This window comes from Propithecus coquereli, unplaced genomic scaffold (genome assembly GCF_000956105.1).
Source record: "Propithecus coquereli isolate 6110/MARCELLA unplaced genomic scaffold, Pcoq_1.0 Scaffold14, whole genome shotgun sequence".
Taxonomy (NCBI): Eukaryota; Metazoa; Chordata; class Mammalia; order Primates; family Indriidae; genus Propithecus; species Propithecus coquereli.
In genome coordinates, this window is record NW_012138302.1 from 8,997,289 (window position 1) to 9,013,843 (window position 16,555).

Sequence of the window (16,555 nt, forward strand, 5' to 3'; positions counted from 1 at the left end):
TGGACCAGAGGGGAAAGGACAGGGCAGCTTCCCATCGACCACTCCGACGGGAAGCAGAGACACGGGCCGTGCTGGCCCTATCAGGGGAGGGCACTTCCCAGGGATGGTGCAGACATGACTGTGACTGTGCCTACCCAAGCTTCCCCGGAGGCCTGGGATGTTGGAAAAGGCAGTACGTCCAAATGCCATTTACTTCCCAGGTCCTCCTCACTCTGCCAGAGCGTCCCTAGTTCTGACAAGGGAAGGGCTACTTGAAGGCCCCTCCCTTTGGGAGCCAGAGACCAGAGTGAACCTGGGGGTCCCTTATCAGCTCTCAAGTTGCAGCCCAAAGTGCTCTAGAACCAGACTGCCCAGGGTTTAAGTGCTGGCTTCCTCACTGGCTTAGCTGTGTGATCCTATGCAAGTTACCTAACCTTTCTGTGCCTCAGTTTTCTTATCTGCAAAATGGGGTTAAAATTCCACCTATGTTCATAGCGTTGCTGAGAGGATTAAAAGTGCTGTTGTAAGTATGGGATTTAAAACAGTGCTTGACTTAGAGAAAGTACCAAATTAGCATTAGCCGTTATGATTCTTAAAGTTTACCTTACCTCTGAAGTCTCTCCTCACACCTATTACCCTGGGTGGACCAACCCACTGCTTCCATTTGCCCTACAGACCCACCACCCCTCCCCTTTTCCTCCTCCCACCTGCCCTGAGCCCTGGGAGACTGGCCTGTGGGGACCACATCTGTGCCCTCCCTGTAACCCTGCTCCCCGATACATCCTCGACTAGGCTCCTGCTGGGCTGCCCTCTTCATGTAGCCCTTCAGTCTCAGGTTGGGCTCTGCCCGGTGCCTTCACCCTGCAAGCCCAGGGGTGAAAACACTGTTAGTATCCCCAAGGCACTTACTGGTTGTCTGGGTTTCCTACACCCTGCCCACACCTCTGTAAATAGACCCTTTATTCAACTTTTCTCCAGTTAACCCAATTTGAATGTGTTCCCTGCCTGGACCTGACTGATACTGACACCTCTGTCCTCTGGGTCCCCACTCTACTCTGTCTGGATATTGGTCAGAGGACCAAGGGTACTTTTTCTGTGTTTTATAACGAACCTCTTGGCAGGAGATTATTGTTCTTCTTTGTATTCCTGTGCCAAGCTCAGGACTTGGCAGGCTGGTATGCTCAGAGAATGCTTTTGAGTGAATAAATGAATGAATAAATGATTAAAAATAATGAATAAGACAAGAAGAGGGAAACCCCTACTGAAACTGCCAGTATTGAAAACAAAATTTAGAAGAAGGAACATTTAGTCCCAAGTAAGTGGGGAAAACCTACAATTACTTAGTACACACCATGTATTTTTTGTAACCACAGCTAACTAAGTGGCCAGGGTACAAGGAGGTTCTTCTGTCTCATGTAAACATTTTCCAAGTTGGCAAAGCCCCCTTTTCCTTGCTTGCATGGAGCAGTCTGTTCCCAAAATGACAAGACTCGCTTACAAAATGTTAAACTGCTTTTTTTCTCAAACGCGCCTTCTCCTTTGTGGCATGGTGCTACCTGGAGGAATGAAGTGAACTAACATTTATTGATCATCTCCTTTGAGCCAGGCACAGAGCTCGGTGCTCACAAACGTGCGAACTTTCATTTCTCAGCAAGCACAGACTACATATGTGAGATGGGAACATTTCTGTTTTCCAGAGGCGGGAACTGAAGCTCAGAGAGGTACAGCAACTTGCGCAAAGTCACAGGGCTGGTCTCTTGCTTTTTCCGCTATTCCACACTATCTCAAAAAAATTCTTCCACATTCCATCGTGCTTTTTCACATGTATTTCTGAGAATCACGTACCAGGTCTACGATCCTCCCTAAGTCCTTCTTTGTAGGAAAACTAGAGCAAATGCAATGTTTAAAGGCACCAAAGGTACTACCTATATACAGGCTACTGTGTACGTGCCTTTTACAGGGACAAATGCAAATGTGTTCTTTTCCCCGGAGTGCTGGGTGAAGGAGAGGAAGAGGGCAGCTTCGCTTGGAATGTGAACTATTTTATCTGATGCATTAATGAGTTTAGCAGAACCCAAAGCATTCAAAGGCAGATGCACTTTGCCACCGCTTGTCAGTCACAGGCTTCCAAAGGCAGAGGAATTCCAGGCCAAAGAAAAGGTCCCTTTGTCTGGAACTGTAACTGGTCCATAGTTAGAGACAAAGGGTCCAGTTTCAATCCGAATCCAAATAACCATTAACAGCGTTTTCATTCAACAGCCTGGAGGAGAACAGTTTCCAAAGCAGAACTTTCTGTGACGCCGCTGCACCCCCCTGCTTCTGAGTCAGCTCGGCCATGTCATGCCTGGAGGACGACCCATTTTCACCAAGGCCAGAGCGGCAGTGTCCAATCCCCGCCCCGTCTGCTCTGCCTGTTTCCCATTCCCTTGGGTGGTATGTTGCTCAAAGCTGACTTTCATCTTCCCTCCTGCATTCAGGTAGGAAGTCTTTTTGGCTAGTAGTAGGCTTCAGATTTTAAGTTTGAACCTTACCTGAACCAGCCAGCTGCTTTTTAGATAAGATATAGTTATAGTTTTTCTCCTGGAGAAAATCATAAGTAATTGGGACTCTTTTTATGTCTTTTCTCTTTCAGATGAGCCCAGGAAAGTAGGTGCATCATCAAATGGAACAAACTGGGCAGAAGAGTCAAGAGACCTGGGTCAGTGGCACAGCACAGAGGAGTGCTGGGCCCACACCTGCCTCGGTTACAATCCTGGGCCTGCCCCTCACTGGCTGTTTGACTTTGGAACGTCCATCTAATTCACCTCCCTGATCCTTAGTGTGCTTGTCTGCAAGACAGGAGCACCGATTTCTATACTACCTTTTGGCAGTATGTGAGGATTAAATGTATGTAGAGTGATTCACACTGACACAGACTAGGCGCTTGGTTAATGGCAGTCATTTCTGTACTTCACAACCTGATAGCTCTACCCTTAGACTGCACACTTTTCTTACTGCCCTCTGACTGTGCCTCAGTCTACTTGTCTATAATATGGAGGTAAGTGATTTATTTAGTTTTAACTCAAAAGGTGCAAAGATCACCCATGTCCGTAGTGTTAGACAAGGCTCTCATCTACAGAAATCTTGTGGCCTGGGGGGGCAGGGGGATGTGATGGGGCAGAGACTCTGATCCATACAGCTGCTAGAGGTAAGGAAGTCAGGAGACAGGCGACATCAAGGGGACATGATGAGTGGAGGCCTAAGTAAGGTGGGCTCAGATCAGACTGGAGCTGGGGCTGGGGGCAGGGTCCAATCTACCCCTACTTCCTTCCCCTTGCCCTGTCCTGGTACCTGGCCACTCAGGGATGGGCTCTGGGAGGGAACACCAGTCCACAAGTGATGCTGGGGAGCAAGGGGCAAGAGGGGTGACGGCACCAGGTGCAGAGAGACAGACATCCAGGCCAGCCTCTGTGACACCAACAAGCCTCCTGTCAATGGGGCCCCTTCTTTGGGGCCCAGGGGCTCCACTAGGATCCTGCTCTGCCACTGTTTGCCTGTATCACAAAGAGCTCAGTCCCTTACTCTGGATTCCCTCCATCTGTGTCATGATCCCTAATTCTGACGAGCTGAGAAGAAATCACAGAATCTCAGGGGTGTAGGCTTAAATTCCCCAGTTTGCAGCCGGACCCACGTTTCCCACAGCATCTGGGCTCTGCATTCTTTCTTCAAGACGGCTTCCTTATCGCTTCTCCCAGACCACATGCCCCGGGCTATCACAGGTCCAAAACTAGGTGAGGGGTCCCACCGTGTTTCCACAATACCCTGAGCTTTTCTCACTCAAGCGCTTGTCACACTGTATTTGTCTGTTTGCTGTTTGCCGTCTTCAATAGACTTTGAGCTCCTTGGGATAAGAATCATGTCTTGCTCATCTCTGTATCTCCGACACAATGTCTGAATCAGGAGTGGCACTCAAAACTGCTGAGTAAATGAATGAATGAAGATCTAGCCCTTGCCCACCTCTCTTGTCTCATTTCTTACCATCATTCAATAGTTGGATATACATGGAAGTCACTTTTCCTGTCATTAATATAAAGACTTCACAATTATCTTGATAATCTGGCGCACCACCCATATCCTCCCATTCTCATCTTGCCCAGCACTTGGCCACACCCATTTGCTATCAAGCCTAAATTGGCCTTCTCTCTTCCTCCCCACACTTACCAGTGATGTCCGCGTGCATTTGCACAAAAAGGGGATTCTTGCTCAGGCCTCCACACAAAAAAAGAGTACTGATAGAGTGCCCTGCAGCCTCCATGGCCTCTATAATGAAGCGGGTCCCGAACTTAAAGGGAAAAATAGAAGAAAGCATTAGTATGGTAGCGAAAGTAAATAACAGGGAACATTTACTAAGTGTTTATTCCGTGCTAGACACTGCAATAAGAGCTTCACATACACTATCTCAGAAAGTGGAGACCCAGAGAGATTTTATGTCCTATGATCACACAGTTAATTAAATTGCAGAGTGGGAATTCCAACCTGGGCCTGCCCGACCCCAAACCCCTCTTAATTACTACACCAGTTGCTTCTATCAGTAGTTATCCAACACTGACAAAAACAGTAGACAATGTCAACACAGTTTATATTAACACAGTTCATTTAAACAAATATTTGAGGAGTGTCTACTGTGGCCTGGGCCCTCTGTTAGGTAGTGGAAATGGAGTGATTGCAACACTGCTCTGAAATTAACAGTCAGTGGTACCTGGGTCAGTTTTCCTTCACCAATGGGAACTAACGACCTTTTCCTTAACAAAGGCACCAAAAAGCCCAGCAGCAGAAACATGGAAAGAGGGCTCTAGTTACATAAAGAAGGCGAGATACAAGGCGTCCGGCTGGCAAAGGGCTGATATTGCCATTGTTATCACCTAAAACCAGGTAGTGGTTTTCTAATAAGACGACTTCTGAGCCAGAGTCTATTCCCGTCAGTCCTTAATGACCTGCAATGATGCAGAAATCACATGCTCTGGACGGCTCAGGGCTTCACCATATTTTCAATCCAGCCCTTGTGTCTTAACACCTTCCTAAAATGCATTATTCTCATCCCTGTCTTGCTAAGTTTACCATACTCAGTAAAAGTCATTATTGTTTGAGAAGAGGATACTATCTCAGAGTCATGGAGGTGAATCTTAACATATAATTCTTTAGCTTTAGGTAGAATATTCAGATGGCTGAAAATTATAATTTATTTGAAAGTTCAAAAAACTATTAATAGAAGTTCAAAAATCATAATTTACTTGGGGTAAGGCTTAAAAAAATGATGAACTGTGACATGGCCTTACAGAGGCAGCCACATGGTGCCATTTGAGAAACATGAGGAATGGATGGAGAGGCTGAGAATGTTTAGAGTTGGAGCGAATTCTGGGAAATGGGGAAGCTCCTAGGTATGGACATGGGAGCATTAGTATGGTAGCAAAAGTAAATGGCAGGGAACATTTACTAAGTGTTTTGGGAGTGAACGGCTAAAGTGGAGGGAAGAGAGGGTCAGAAGAGATCTGGGAGGCCAAAATGTCTCCAGAGATGGCATGACCACCAAGAAGAAGAAGGTATATCTCGGGCTGGAGAGAAGATACAAGCCAATATCACGGTTTTTAGAGAAAGTGTGACTGTGTTGTGGGGTTGGTACCCAAGTGCGCAGAGAGGGAGAAGAGGTAGTTTAGCTTGAGGGCAAGAAGGAACAGAAGTTTGGCCACAGTAAGGAATAGGGTTCGGAAAGTCAGGAGGATGTTGCCCTGATCTCTGGTCCCAGGTGGGCAGGGATGCAGGGCAGGTGAAGCCTCCTTCGAGGAGGCTGTCTGGAGAGCTGTCTTCCCAGGGAGTGTGGGTGGGAGTGGTCAGAGGGTGATCTGGGGACCGTAGGACATGAAATAGCAATTGCTCTGGAGTAAATGATGAAAAACAGCAGCAGTTCAGAAGTAAAAGGCAGCAGTTCTAGCCCAGAGGTCTTTAGGGTTTGCTGAAGCTATTCATGAATCTGGTAAAAATATGGATTAGGTAAAACTTGGGCTGCCAAAGACAGTCCACAGATGTAGTGTGTTAAAAAAAATTAAAACATGTTGTACCATATAAGGCCAGATCCTGCTTGCTGACTACGGCTGATTACCCCCAGATGTTCTTTTTTAAGCTTTTTGGGGGGTCATGAACCCCCTTGAGAATACGATAAAACATATTGACCTCCCCAGAAAAACAGTCACCTACACAATAGTATTATAGATAATTTTAGGAAGTCTACAGATGCCCTTAAGTCCAACATGGATCATTTGATGCTGGTGGATTCTAGGCAACCCTGGTCTACTCTAGGGGTATGAATCTGTTATAGCTAAGAGCACGACATTTGAATGAAAAAAACCTAAGTTGGCATTCAGGCACTTCACGTATTTCTTGTGCCTAACCTTTCTATGACTCAATTCTCATTTTTTGAGTGGGAATAATAACACCATATTCATTCAGTTAAAAATTCTATGGATTGTCAGAAATGTTACCATGCAAAAAAATTAAAAATTTCATCTTAGACTTGATAAAATACAGTAATACCTACCTCACAAGGTTGCTGCTGTAGGCAGCATATGTAAAACTTGCAGAAGAAAGTCCAGCCTATGGAAGGTGCTTACAAATGAAAGCTATTCTGGTCACCAGCTACATGCTAGGCACCCTGCTATGCATGTTAATGTCATCTCCAATCCCAAGGCAAATGTGAAAACTGCCTATTGTTATCCCCACTTAGGAGATATATAATTTGACTAAGGCAATACAGTCTGTATGGGAGGGAAAGTAGCTGTCTTCTAATCTGTATGGAAATGCCATGTAAAACTGATATTTCTGGTATTTCTAAAACCAGGGATCTAGGACCATGTGATTAGCAGTCCGGACACAAGGGTAATACAAAGCACATTTCCTGGGAAAACGAAAGAAATGATCCTAATAAGAGGCACTCCCTTGAGAGGGGCTGTGACAGCCTGTCTCTCCCATGTGTGGCATTGTAGGCTAGAATTTCCCACTCGGCCAGCGGTTTGTTACACGGCATTCCCTTTTGGTGTCCCAGACTCCACTCTGTATAATGCTCCACCCTACTGAAATGTCCCACCAAAGGGCTTTGTACAAAAATGATTTTGTGCTCACCTTTCTGGAAAAAATGTTTTCACAGAGAAATTTAAATTAAAATTAGGCTATTCCACTGGGAATGCACAGAACCAAATGCAAATCAAGAGACTTCAAATGCAAATAGTACTTTTTAAGGGTCTGTTCTGCAAAGAAAACTATAGATGCACAGACTATGGATAAACTGGGTGGTTGACAGGTCTTTCAATTAAGCGTGATCAAGAGAGAATTTTACTTCACGGCGGGTTTCGCACAGTCCCAAGTTAACTTCATTGCAATCTTGCCTAAATTTCATTCCATCCATACAAAATACCAACCATACATATTACTACAGAGAGAAAGGAATTTGTTTAACTTTAACTAACCACCAACAAATAGATGCTAAGGCAATATTCAGGGCCAATGAAACAAACAAAAAAATTTTCCAAGTTGAACATTATGGAAAAATATCTGTTGTCAGCATGCCTCATTAAAATGTACATTTTTGCCTAAAAGATCAGCATGTCTGGATACTTTTGCAAAACAGACTGAACCCCTCACCATTCAACTGACACCACAATAAAGCCTCATCGAAAAATCTCTGTCTTAAAATGCCTTTCCTTTGTGGTATTATAAAGGTCATTAAGACAATGGACAGAATAAATATGATAGCTTTTAATACATGTACGGCCCATTAAATACAAGATTGATTTTCCAAGTGTGTGGTACTTGGGAAAATGTAGCTGGCTTGCCCCCTCCCCCTCTGCCTGCATTAAGTTTAACCTCATTTATACATTCCTGGACTTCTGTTCAGTATTCTTACCAGGAAAGGCACCTCTGTGAAACAATCCCAGGCCAAATTAATGATATTTTCTCACATGTGTTAAGTAAAAAACTGTTCTCGGGAATGCCTGAAAGCTTATTTTATCCATGCAGCTTTTAGAAACAGATCAAAGAAAAAGGCAGCATGGAAAAGCAGAAGGAGCAGGAGCCTGGGAGTGAGAGGTTTAGAGGTTCAAATTCCAACTACCATGCACTAGCTGTTTGACCTTGGCAAATGGTCTTCCCCCGTTTGTAAAATGAGAACAAACCCATCTACTTACAGGGTTACTGTTCTAAGCTACAGGTAGGTAAGGCACTCTGTTTGGTGCCTGGCACAAAGTCAGTGTCTGCTGAAAGGTAATAATCATTACCAACACGCGATGGTGCCCCTTGGCCCATCTTGTTTGGCCTTGTCCTTCATGTCCTCTTAGCATGTGCTCAGAAGGGAGAGAGCATCACGCAGCTCTGATTATCCAGGATTATTCATTTCAATGTAAGTGATTGGTTATATTATAAGGCTTTTCATATAACAAACCATATCAGAGAGTAAAATTTCCTCGATACAGTCATGTGTCACTTAACGATTCTGGGAAATGCATCATTAGGAGATTTTGTCATGCAAACATCACAGAGTATATACACTCACAAACCTGGATGGTACAGCCTACTACATAGCTAGGCTATATGGTATAGCCCATTGCCCCCAGGCTAGAAGCCTGTACAGCATATTACTGTGCTGAATACTGTAGGCAACTGTAAACAATGGTGAGCATGTATGTATCTGAACATATCTAAAAATAGAAAGGTACAGTAAAAATACAGTATTGTAATTTCACGGGACCACGATCGTACATGCAGTCCCTTGTTGACCGAATGTCATTATGCCATGTGTGACTGTACTTCATACATCTCATTTTATTTTAGAAAGCCGCGTTCAAATCTCAGCTCTGCCATGTACTAGCTATATGACCCTGAGCAAGTTACCACAAGGAAGCTTAGGTTTCTAATATGTGGAATGAGGATTATACTATCTACCTCATAAGGTTAAATCAGATAATGTGTATAAAATATTTAGCACAGTGCCTGGTACATAATAAATACCCCCAAACTCTATTTATTATTACCACCACCATCATTATCATTTTATTATCCATAAAACAGGATAATTGAATAATTCTCTTTACTACTGATACATACTTCTGTTCTCTGTTTTCCTCTTACTATTAATTTCCTCCATTTTGACGGACGTCATTGTCTGTTTTTGACCACGTTTCCATGCATAAAGCTGCCTGATTGATTTCACTGAACTGGCCAAGCTATTAAATCAATAAGAATGTTGCTTCAGGAAGATACTATCAACCCAGTCTATAATCTAAAAGGATTATTGAATCAAGTTGGCCAATTCCATACTTGCATGCTGTTGCAATAAAGAAGGTATATTTCTTTAGTATTATGAGTATTATTATTATTTGGGAAATTTCATTCTTTATTATAAATACATAGCACCTGGATGATTCTGAGCATTAAAAAAAGCACTCTCATTGATGATATGAATAAATATGCATGTAGTTCCATTATTTAAAGTAATGAGGTTATACAGTTATATGGACAAACAGAATAATTCAATATTATATATGTACTTACAGCATTAACAGACAGAAATATTTGTTTAAATAGGTGTCACTGAAAAATAAATGTTGAATCAAAATTTAGGGCATTGATTTTTCTTTTCTGTTGGTTCCCATTCTCTTTCCAAAAGTGGCTAAGCCTCACTGCATTAACAATTATTTTGGGGTACCTACCTGCTTTGAGACCCTGAAAGCCACGACCCACTCTCCCACTTTGGAACATGTACACATGTACAACCTTTTGCATGTGATTTCCAGGTTTAGAATCCTTTAGCAGCCCACCCATAGATCACCTCTAGATAAGAAGAGTGATTCCTTAGACAATGTTTGAGCTTTTAGGATTTTTGTTTCTATTTTTGATTTATCTTTAGACACTCCTAACATTTTAGAATTAAATTCACCCCTTCCTCCCTAACCATCCTAACCTCTCATTTAAGCAGCTAATTATCTAAAAACACACACTTTCATGTTGTAAGGAAGCTTACTATTTAAAGGAACCCTATAATGAATCCTTTTGCAAAAGAACAATTATCATGTGTTTTATAAATTCGGACATCCTTAATACCAATTTTTCCCAATGTAAGCATACATGGCATCTGCTTGCTTACTATTATTTAATTAACTTTAGAAGACAAATCAGATGAATGACAAGTATAATATTCAAAGACTTTAACTCCTTTCCACTTTTAGTTATGTGAGGTTATTAGTTAAAGCAGGTAAGGATCTCCATCAACATTCTGAACATTCAAGCATCTCCTTTTTGCAAGCTCCTTTTTAATTAAGAATCTCTGTCATAAAAGCATATTATGTGTCTTGGGGAACAAGTGGCACAGAGCATATTGACAGCCCTAAGTCTCTTTAAAAATGTCATTACAGTGTCTTACAGCAATGGCTTGAACTGTGGCCAGGTAGAGAATAGCAAGATCGTCAAGGTCCTGAGACAGTTTCAATCCAGTGACCTGGAGGGATGGAGAAAAAAAACAAGAAGGAGATGGTCAAAAGGAGCTGCCATGGATAGAGATAGTTCCCATGAAACACGTTCAGATGTGTTTTCTCACCGAAACAAGTTCATATGCAAATCCCCTTTTTGTGAGCTGAACGTGAAATGCCTACTAAATTGTTTAATCTCCAGACTTGGGAAAAACTATCCCTTCCTCCCCCAAAGAAAAATGCCTTGTCCTTAGATTAAACAAAAATGGAATAAAATAAACACCATAGGAAGACTGTGTTTGATATTTCTTAACATAGAATTAAATACCTTTGTATTAAAAAAAATGCCCTTTTCTTATAAATACCTATTTTCTGTGGCTTACAAGAAATCAACATGTAACAGGGGCATTCTAGTACAAGATGATATGATTTGAGTCCTACTACTGTCAGAATTCAGTGTAACGGTGCCTAAGGGGTATTCAGGGTAAAGTAATATGTCTCCTATAAATATTATACCTACAAGGGGATAATTTAGAATCTGTGGTTTGCAAGGGAATCTCATTAAAGTCAATCAGAATCATATGCTTATATGGAATATGTCAGTCTCTGAGAGATTCCAGAACTGAACAGGATGCTGGATTGGAATGCCTTCAAGGCTTGTTCACAGTCCCACCTTCACGTCTCTCATTCACCAAGGTGTTGTCTCAGGACATTTCTAGAAGATGAAAGATGCTGGTTTCTCCAAGCCTAGCTTGAAGATTGTGGGCATCAATACTAGAGCTCACTTTAGACTCACGTTATAAAATTAATTCACACAACACGCATTTACTCAGCTCCTATGATGTGCATGGTCCCGAGCTCAGCCAGGTGTGGGCATGCTGTCTGCATCAGAACAGGGGAGCTGAGTGGTCTACTGAGGTCCTTTCCTTCACCTCCAGCCCCATTTAATTATTCTCTCCAGATTCCGCCCCCAGCTAGGATTGGCATATTGCAGGGCACACACACCATTCAGTGGCCCAAACCAGAAACCTGGGGGCCCTCTTTCTTGAATCCTCCCTATGCAGATTTTATCAATCCCTAAGTCTTGTACATTTGATCTCCCCAAACTTTTCCAAATCCATCTTTTCTTCATCCTCATGGTCATTCACTTCCTTAATTCAGACCACTGTTAAGCCTTTCCTAATTGCTGAGAAAACCCCTGAGCAAATCTCCCTCTCTCTAATTGTGCTCCTCTCTGCAATGGAGCCAGACCGATTGTTCTCAAATGCAAATCTGGTCCTGTCACTCCCTGTTACAACTTCTCCCATGGCCTCTTTTCGCAATGGGAATGCCTTCACCGCCTCCTGCACCTCTCCTGGGCCGGCCTTCACTCGCTTCCCAGCCTCTCCTCTTGTCCTTCCTCGCTCAGCGTCCCCTGCTCTGGCTTCCCAATGACTCACCTACATCTGTGAAGGAGAGGATTCTTCAATTCAGCGGAGCTACCCGCTGCTAGTTTTTCTTGGCAAATAACAGGACAATCAGACAAGAACTATGGCTTTGAATTTAACACACAGGAAGATATAAAATTTGAATAAGAGACCAGAGAGGAACTCTGGGGATGTATCTTCTGAAGCGAGTAACTGTAAAAGAATATCCCTCAGGAAGTTCCCTGGAGAGCTAGATACAGGGGAAGAATTCTGGAAGTAGGAGAGAACATGAACAATGCTGACATTACAGAACTGCATTTCACAGGTGAGGAAATAACTTGCCTAAGGGAACGCAGAGAATGGAAACCCGAACCTGGGTATTCTGGCAGACTTGGTCTTATTCACTGGAGTATCTCAGATGCCTAGCACTGTGTCTGGCACATAGTAGGCACTAAGTTAATACTGCTGAATGTGTGGACTAGTGACAATTCAATGCTCCTTTTCACCTTTTGGACATGACTCTCTCTCCTAATGTCCTATCCTTCTTTGTAGAATTCTACAATTAGAGGTGGACAATATTTACTAACTCGGCTCCTCACCCATTCACAGAGGAGGGAACACTTGCACCATGCCCCAAAGAAAAGAGCACTGGAAGAACACTTTCAGACACTCACGCCATGCTCCCTCGCTTACCCTTCCTCATCAGAGGAAGTGGGGTCCCTGTGGCTCATACACAGCCTTTGTGTGAATCAGAGGAAGGCACCCTCATCTGAGAGAATGAATTATAAAAAGGTACAGAGCAAATAGGATTTCAGCCCAGTCATAACCCTCCTCAGTGAAACACCTTGTGGGAACCACCTGCGCCATGGCAGACATGGTCCTGAGGCGGTGAGGATCACTAGTCATGTTGGTTTCTCTCTCTCTCCTGTGCTGGCCTCTGCTGCTGGTCTATCCAGGAAGCTGACTGGGCCACGGCTTAGAGCGCCCCTCCAGAGCCAGTCCAGGAGGCCACCTCCCTCTGCGTTCCTCTCTGGTTATCACTGGGAAGTGGTTAGGCCATGGGCCACAGATGGGCCCTGAAAACCCAATTTGGACAATTTGTGATGGGGGTAGGGGTGAAATTTGGCTTTGTATATAAGACGCATTCCCTTCTGAGTATTTATTAGGAACCTCAGTGCATTGTACAATGATATTGATAATGGTGCTGCTATCCTTCTTGATTAGTAAGAATCTGTAAGAGAGAAGGGGTGTGACAGCTGAAATTAACTCCCTTAATCCCCAGCAGATAGCCACAAGAACTTCTGAAAAGCAGTGAGATTCAAGCAAAAAGATAGCATGGACTCTTCTCTAAATTTCTAGTGCCTCCAGAGCTCAGAAATCACAGAGAAGAAAAGGGAAGATAATTTTTTTTTTCAGAAACTGAGAATGAGATCATCAATGTAATTGAGCACTAAATTTAACTCTTGAGCTTGCTAGCAGCTATAGCAAAAAGGGACACAGTATGGGTGATACAGTTTTGCTTTTTCTGATAAAGAAAACAAACACAGCCATTCTTGACAGGAAGAAATTCTAGAAGGGATTTATTACATGGATCATGATAGGGAAGGTACTCAGTATCAAAAGGAAAACAGCAAACACAGTTCTGCTATGGCCATTTCCAACATTCCCTCACCACTAACACCAGAGCCATGGTGTTGAAATGTGACTTAGTGAAAGATGTCTCTCTGAGTGCAAAGATACTGTGGTCTGGGGTCCTTGTTTCCTTGACATCTACCTGATATGCAAATGGAGACGACAGAAAGGCAGATGATCATTAAGTCCATCTGATATTCTCCCATATACCACAGATCTCAGCACAGCCAGCCCATGATGGAACTTTCTAAGGAGTGGCTGCCCTGTGGCCTGCTGGGGAGGCTGAATGGGATCCTCGGGGAGCTGTCTTGGAAGGGAGGTGGTGGCAGTGCCCTGGGAGTGCCAGGGATATCCTGGGGGAGGCACAGTTTCGAAATGGCTAAGAAGGCTGGGATCGGCCAGAGGAGCCAATAGCCCAGCTGAAGGCTGACTGGTTCCATCAATAAGAGGAAGTGGGGAGGAAGCGTAAGTGGAAGGCGTATGTTTATAGATGTACATATGCCTATTTTGAATGTTTGGGTGAGACAGTCAAATGTGTGGGGAAGGCCCATGGGAGAGTTGCAGTGGTAAGCACATTTTATTTATTTTGTTATTGTGTAATGAGGAGAACTGTGAGAGAAAGCACTTATAATTAATATTTAGAGATGTGTGAAAGTTATATACAAGGCCAAAAAAAATGCAAACAACTGCAAAATGCATAATTTTAACATCCTAGATTACAGATATAAAATGTTTATGTAAACATTGGCATTTTTGAGTTTAGAAGAGAAGTGCATATAAATGGAAAGAATGAGCTTTAGAGTAGGACACCTGGGTTTAAACGTTGACATTCCCTCTAACTGGCTGCATGACAGTGTATGAGTTTTGTAATTTCTCTCAGTTACAATTTTTTCATCTGCAAAATAGGAATGATAATACATACCTTAAAGTATTATTGTGGAGGGTTAAATGAGATATCATTTACAAATGAGATATCACTTTTCAGTAAGCTGTACTGAGTCTACAAGAACTAGATACTCCTCTAGCTCTTACATTGCCCACTAGGTGCACACAGGTGGCACTTCATAAGTGCTCAGTTTATTTCCCTTTCTCTTAATAAACGTTCATTCTCTTTCTCTTGAATTTCACGAAAGGCTCAATCTCATTCGTATATTGGAATACAGCCACAAAGTAGCTCCTTCATCATGCTATGGGTACCAACAGGGTCTTAACAAGGGGCACTGAAGCCAAGTGGCCGTCCAGTGTGGGGAAGCCAGGATGGAAGCTGATCATCGGCACTGGGATGATAATGGTAAAGGCACAGACAAGTTGGGGTGTGGAGAAGCAAAGTGCCTTTGATAAGTGAATGCCCAGACATAGCACAGTAGGGGCCACTTGCAAGGACTCCTTGGGGAAGCCCTAGTTCTTATCAACCTACACGCTTCCATTCACTATGTAAAAAGGAGAGACAGATACTCTTCACCCTGGACTTCAGCTTAAATCTTGCTGCTGCTTACTAGCTGTCCAAACTTGGACATATTCTAACTCTTTCCTGAGATCCTCGTTGAGTGCAGATTTCCTGGGATCCTATTCCAGATTTACTGAACCTTTGGTGTAGGCCCAATAATCTGCATTTTATCAAGGTCCAAATGCACAACAAATTGTGGGAATGATTGCTCTAAACCTTGGTATTATGAATTATAAGCACGTAGGCCCTAAAATAGTTGAGATTATTAATAAATGTATTAGTAATTAAATTTTTTTCCTTCCCAGTTGTTAAATTAATTGATTATATATGTCAGTAAGGAAAAAAAAAAGGCTTAGGAATAGCTTCCCAAGGGGTCTCTAAAGATTATAAAAGACAGGAAAATGGGATTCCATAGCCCTGAGATTTTCTAGGGTCATCAGAGCTTGACGGAGGTATCCAAGGCTCAGGGGAATTAGCTGAAAGCTTTCCAGAACACAACAGACCAGCAAAAGTGCCGTTTGTTCAGTCAATAATGAAGGTGGAGCTCACGGACAAGGCAATGAGGAAGATCAGAGATTTATAGGAAACCTCTGGAGGGCAGGGAGAGATTGGAGGACAAGTCTGAGATAATCAGCAGGCTGGAAGAGAAAGGGGGACAAATTTCTGCAACGGTATTTAGAGGTTTCAGTGTCAAAAATATAGTCTAACACTGGACATTGCCCCAAACCCATCCAGATTTGGGAAATGCAGATCAATGTGCTACTATTGGAAGAATTCTAAAGATATCCCCTCAAGATTCCTGTCCCCTGGTTATTCAGTCAAATACTAATCTAGGCACTGCTATAAAGGGACTTGGCAGATAGAATTAGTTACTAGCCAGTTGACCTTAAAATAAGGAGATTACCCTGGATTATCCTCTTGGGCCCAGAATCATATGAGCTCTTAACAGCAGAAGAGGAAGGCAGAAGAATTACTCAAGAAATATGGTAGAAGAGATGAGGCAGAAATGGAAATCAGAGAGGTTCAAAGCATGAGAAGGACTTGATATACCACTGCTGGCTTTAAAGATGGTGGTGGGAATGATGAGCTGAGGAATGTGGGTGGCCTCTGGAAGCTGAGAAGGATCCTGGGAAGATATCAAGGAAATAGGGATCTTCGTCCTACAATTGCATGGGATGAATTTGGCCAACAATTTGAATGAGTTTGGAAAGTGATTTTTCCCAGAATCTCCCAAATCAAAGCCCTTGGTTTTGGCCTTGTGAAAATTGGAGCAGAGAAACCAGTGGAGCAAACTTGGACTTCTGACCTACAGAACTGCGAGATGATAAACTGAAGCCACTGTATTTGTGTAACTTATTACAGCAGCAACAGACAACTAATATACACATTATGACTAGATGATGGATGGACGCTGTCCCTCATGACTTTAGTCTATTGGTGAGCTGTGAATTCTACACCACACAACACGAGTTCATTTGCTGTTCATCCAATGCAGCAGGCCCTACACCCCTTTGTTTGCCTGGGCCCTGAGGTGCTAAGTCTAAGCCATTTTGATATGCTCATGCACCAGTGTCCCAAAGCTGTTCTGTACAACTGTTCTG

General features: G+C 43.1%; 1 protein-coding gene across 4 annotated transcripts in view; it reads right to left on the reverse strand.

Moving 5' to 3' along the window:
* The window catches only part of FGGY (FGGY carbohydrate kinase domain containing), a 394,984-nt gene that overhangs the window by 78,260 nt on the left and 300,169 nt on the right, over positions 1-16,555 (reverse strand). For all 4 annotated transcript variants that reach the window (XM_012639482.1, XM_012639483.1, XM_012639484.1 and 1 more), the window contains 2 exons: positions 10,424-10,498; positions 4,180-4,300 (listed from right to left, as the gene is read on the reverse strand). In XM_012639482.1, the coding sequence (XP_012494936.1) occupies positions 4,180-4,300; positions 10,424-10,498 (196 nt within the window). The remainder of the gene's footprint in view (positions 1-4,179; positions 4,301-10,423; positions 10,499-16,555) is intronic.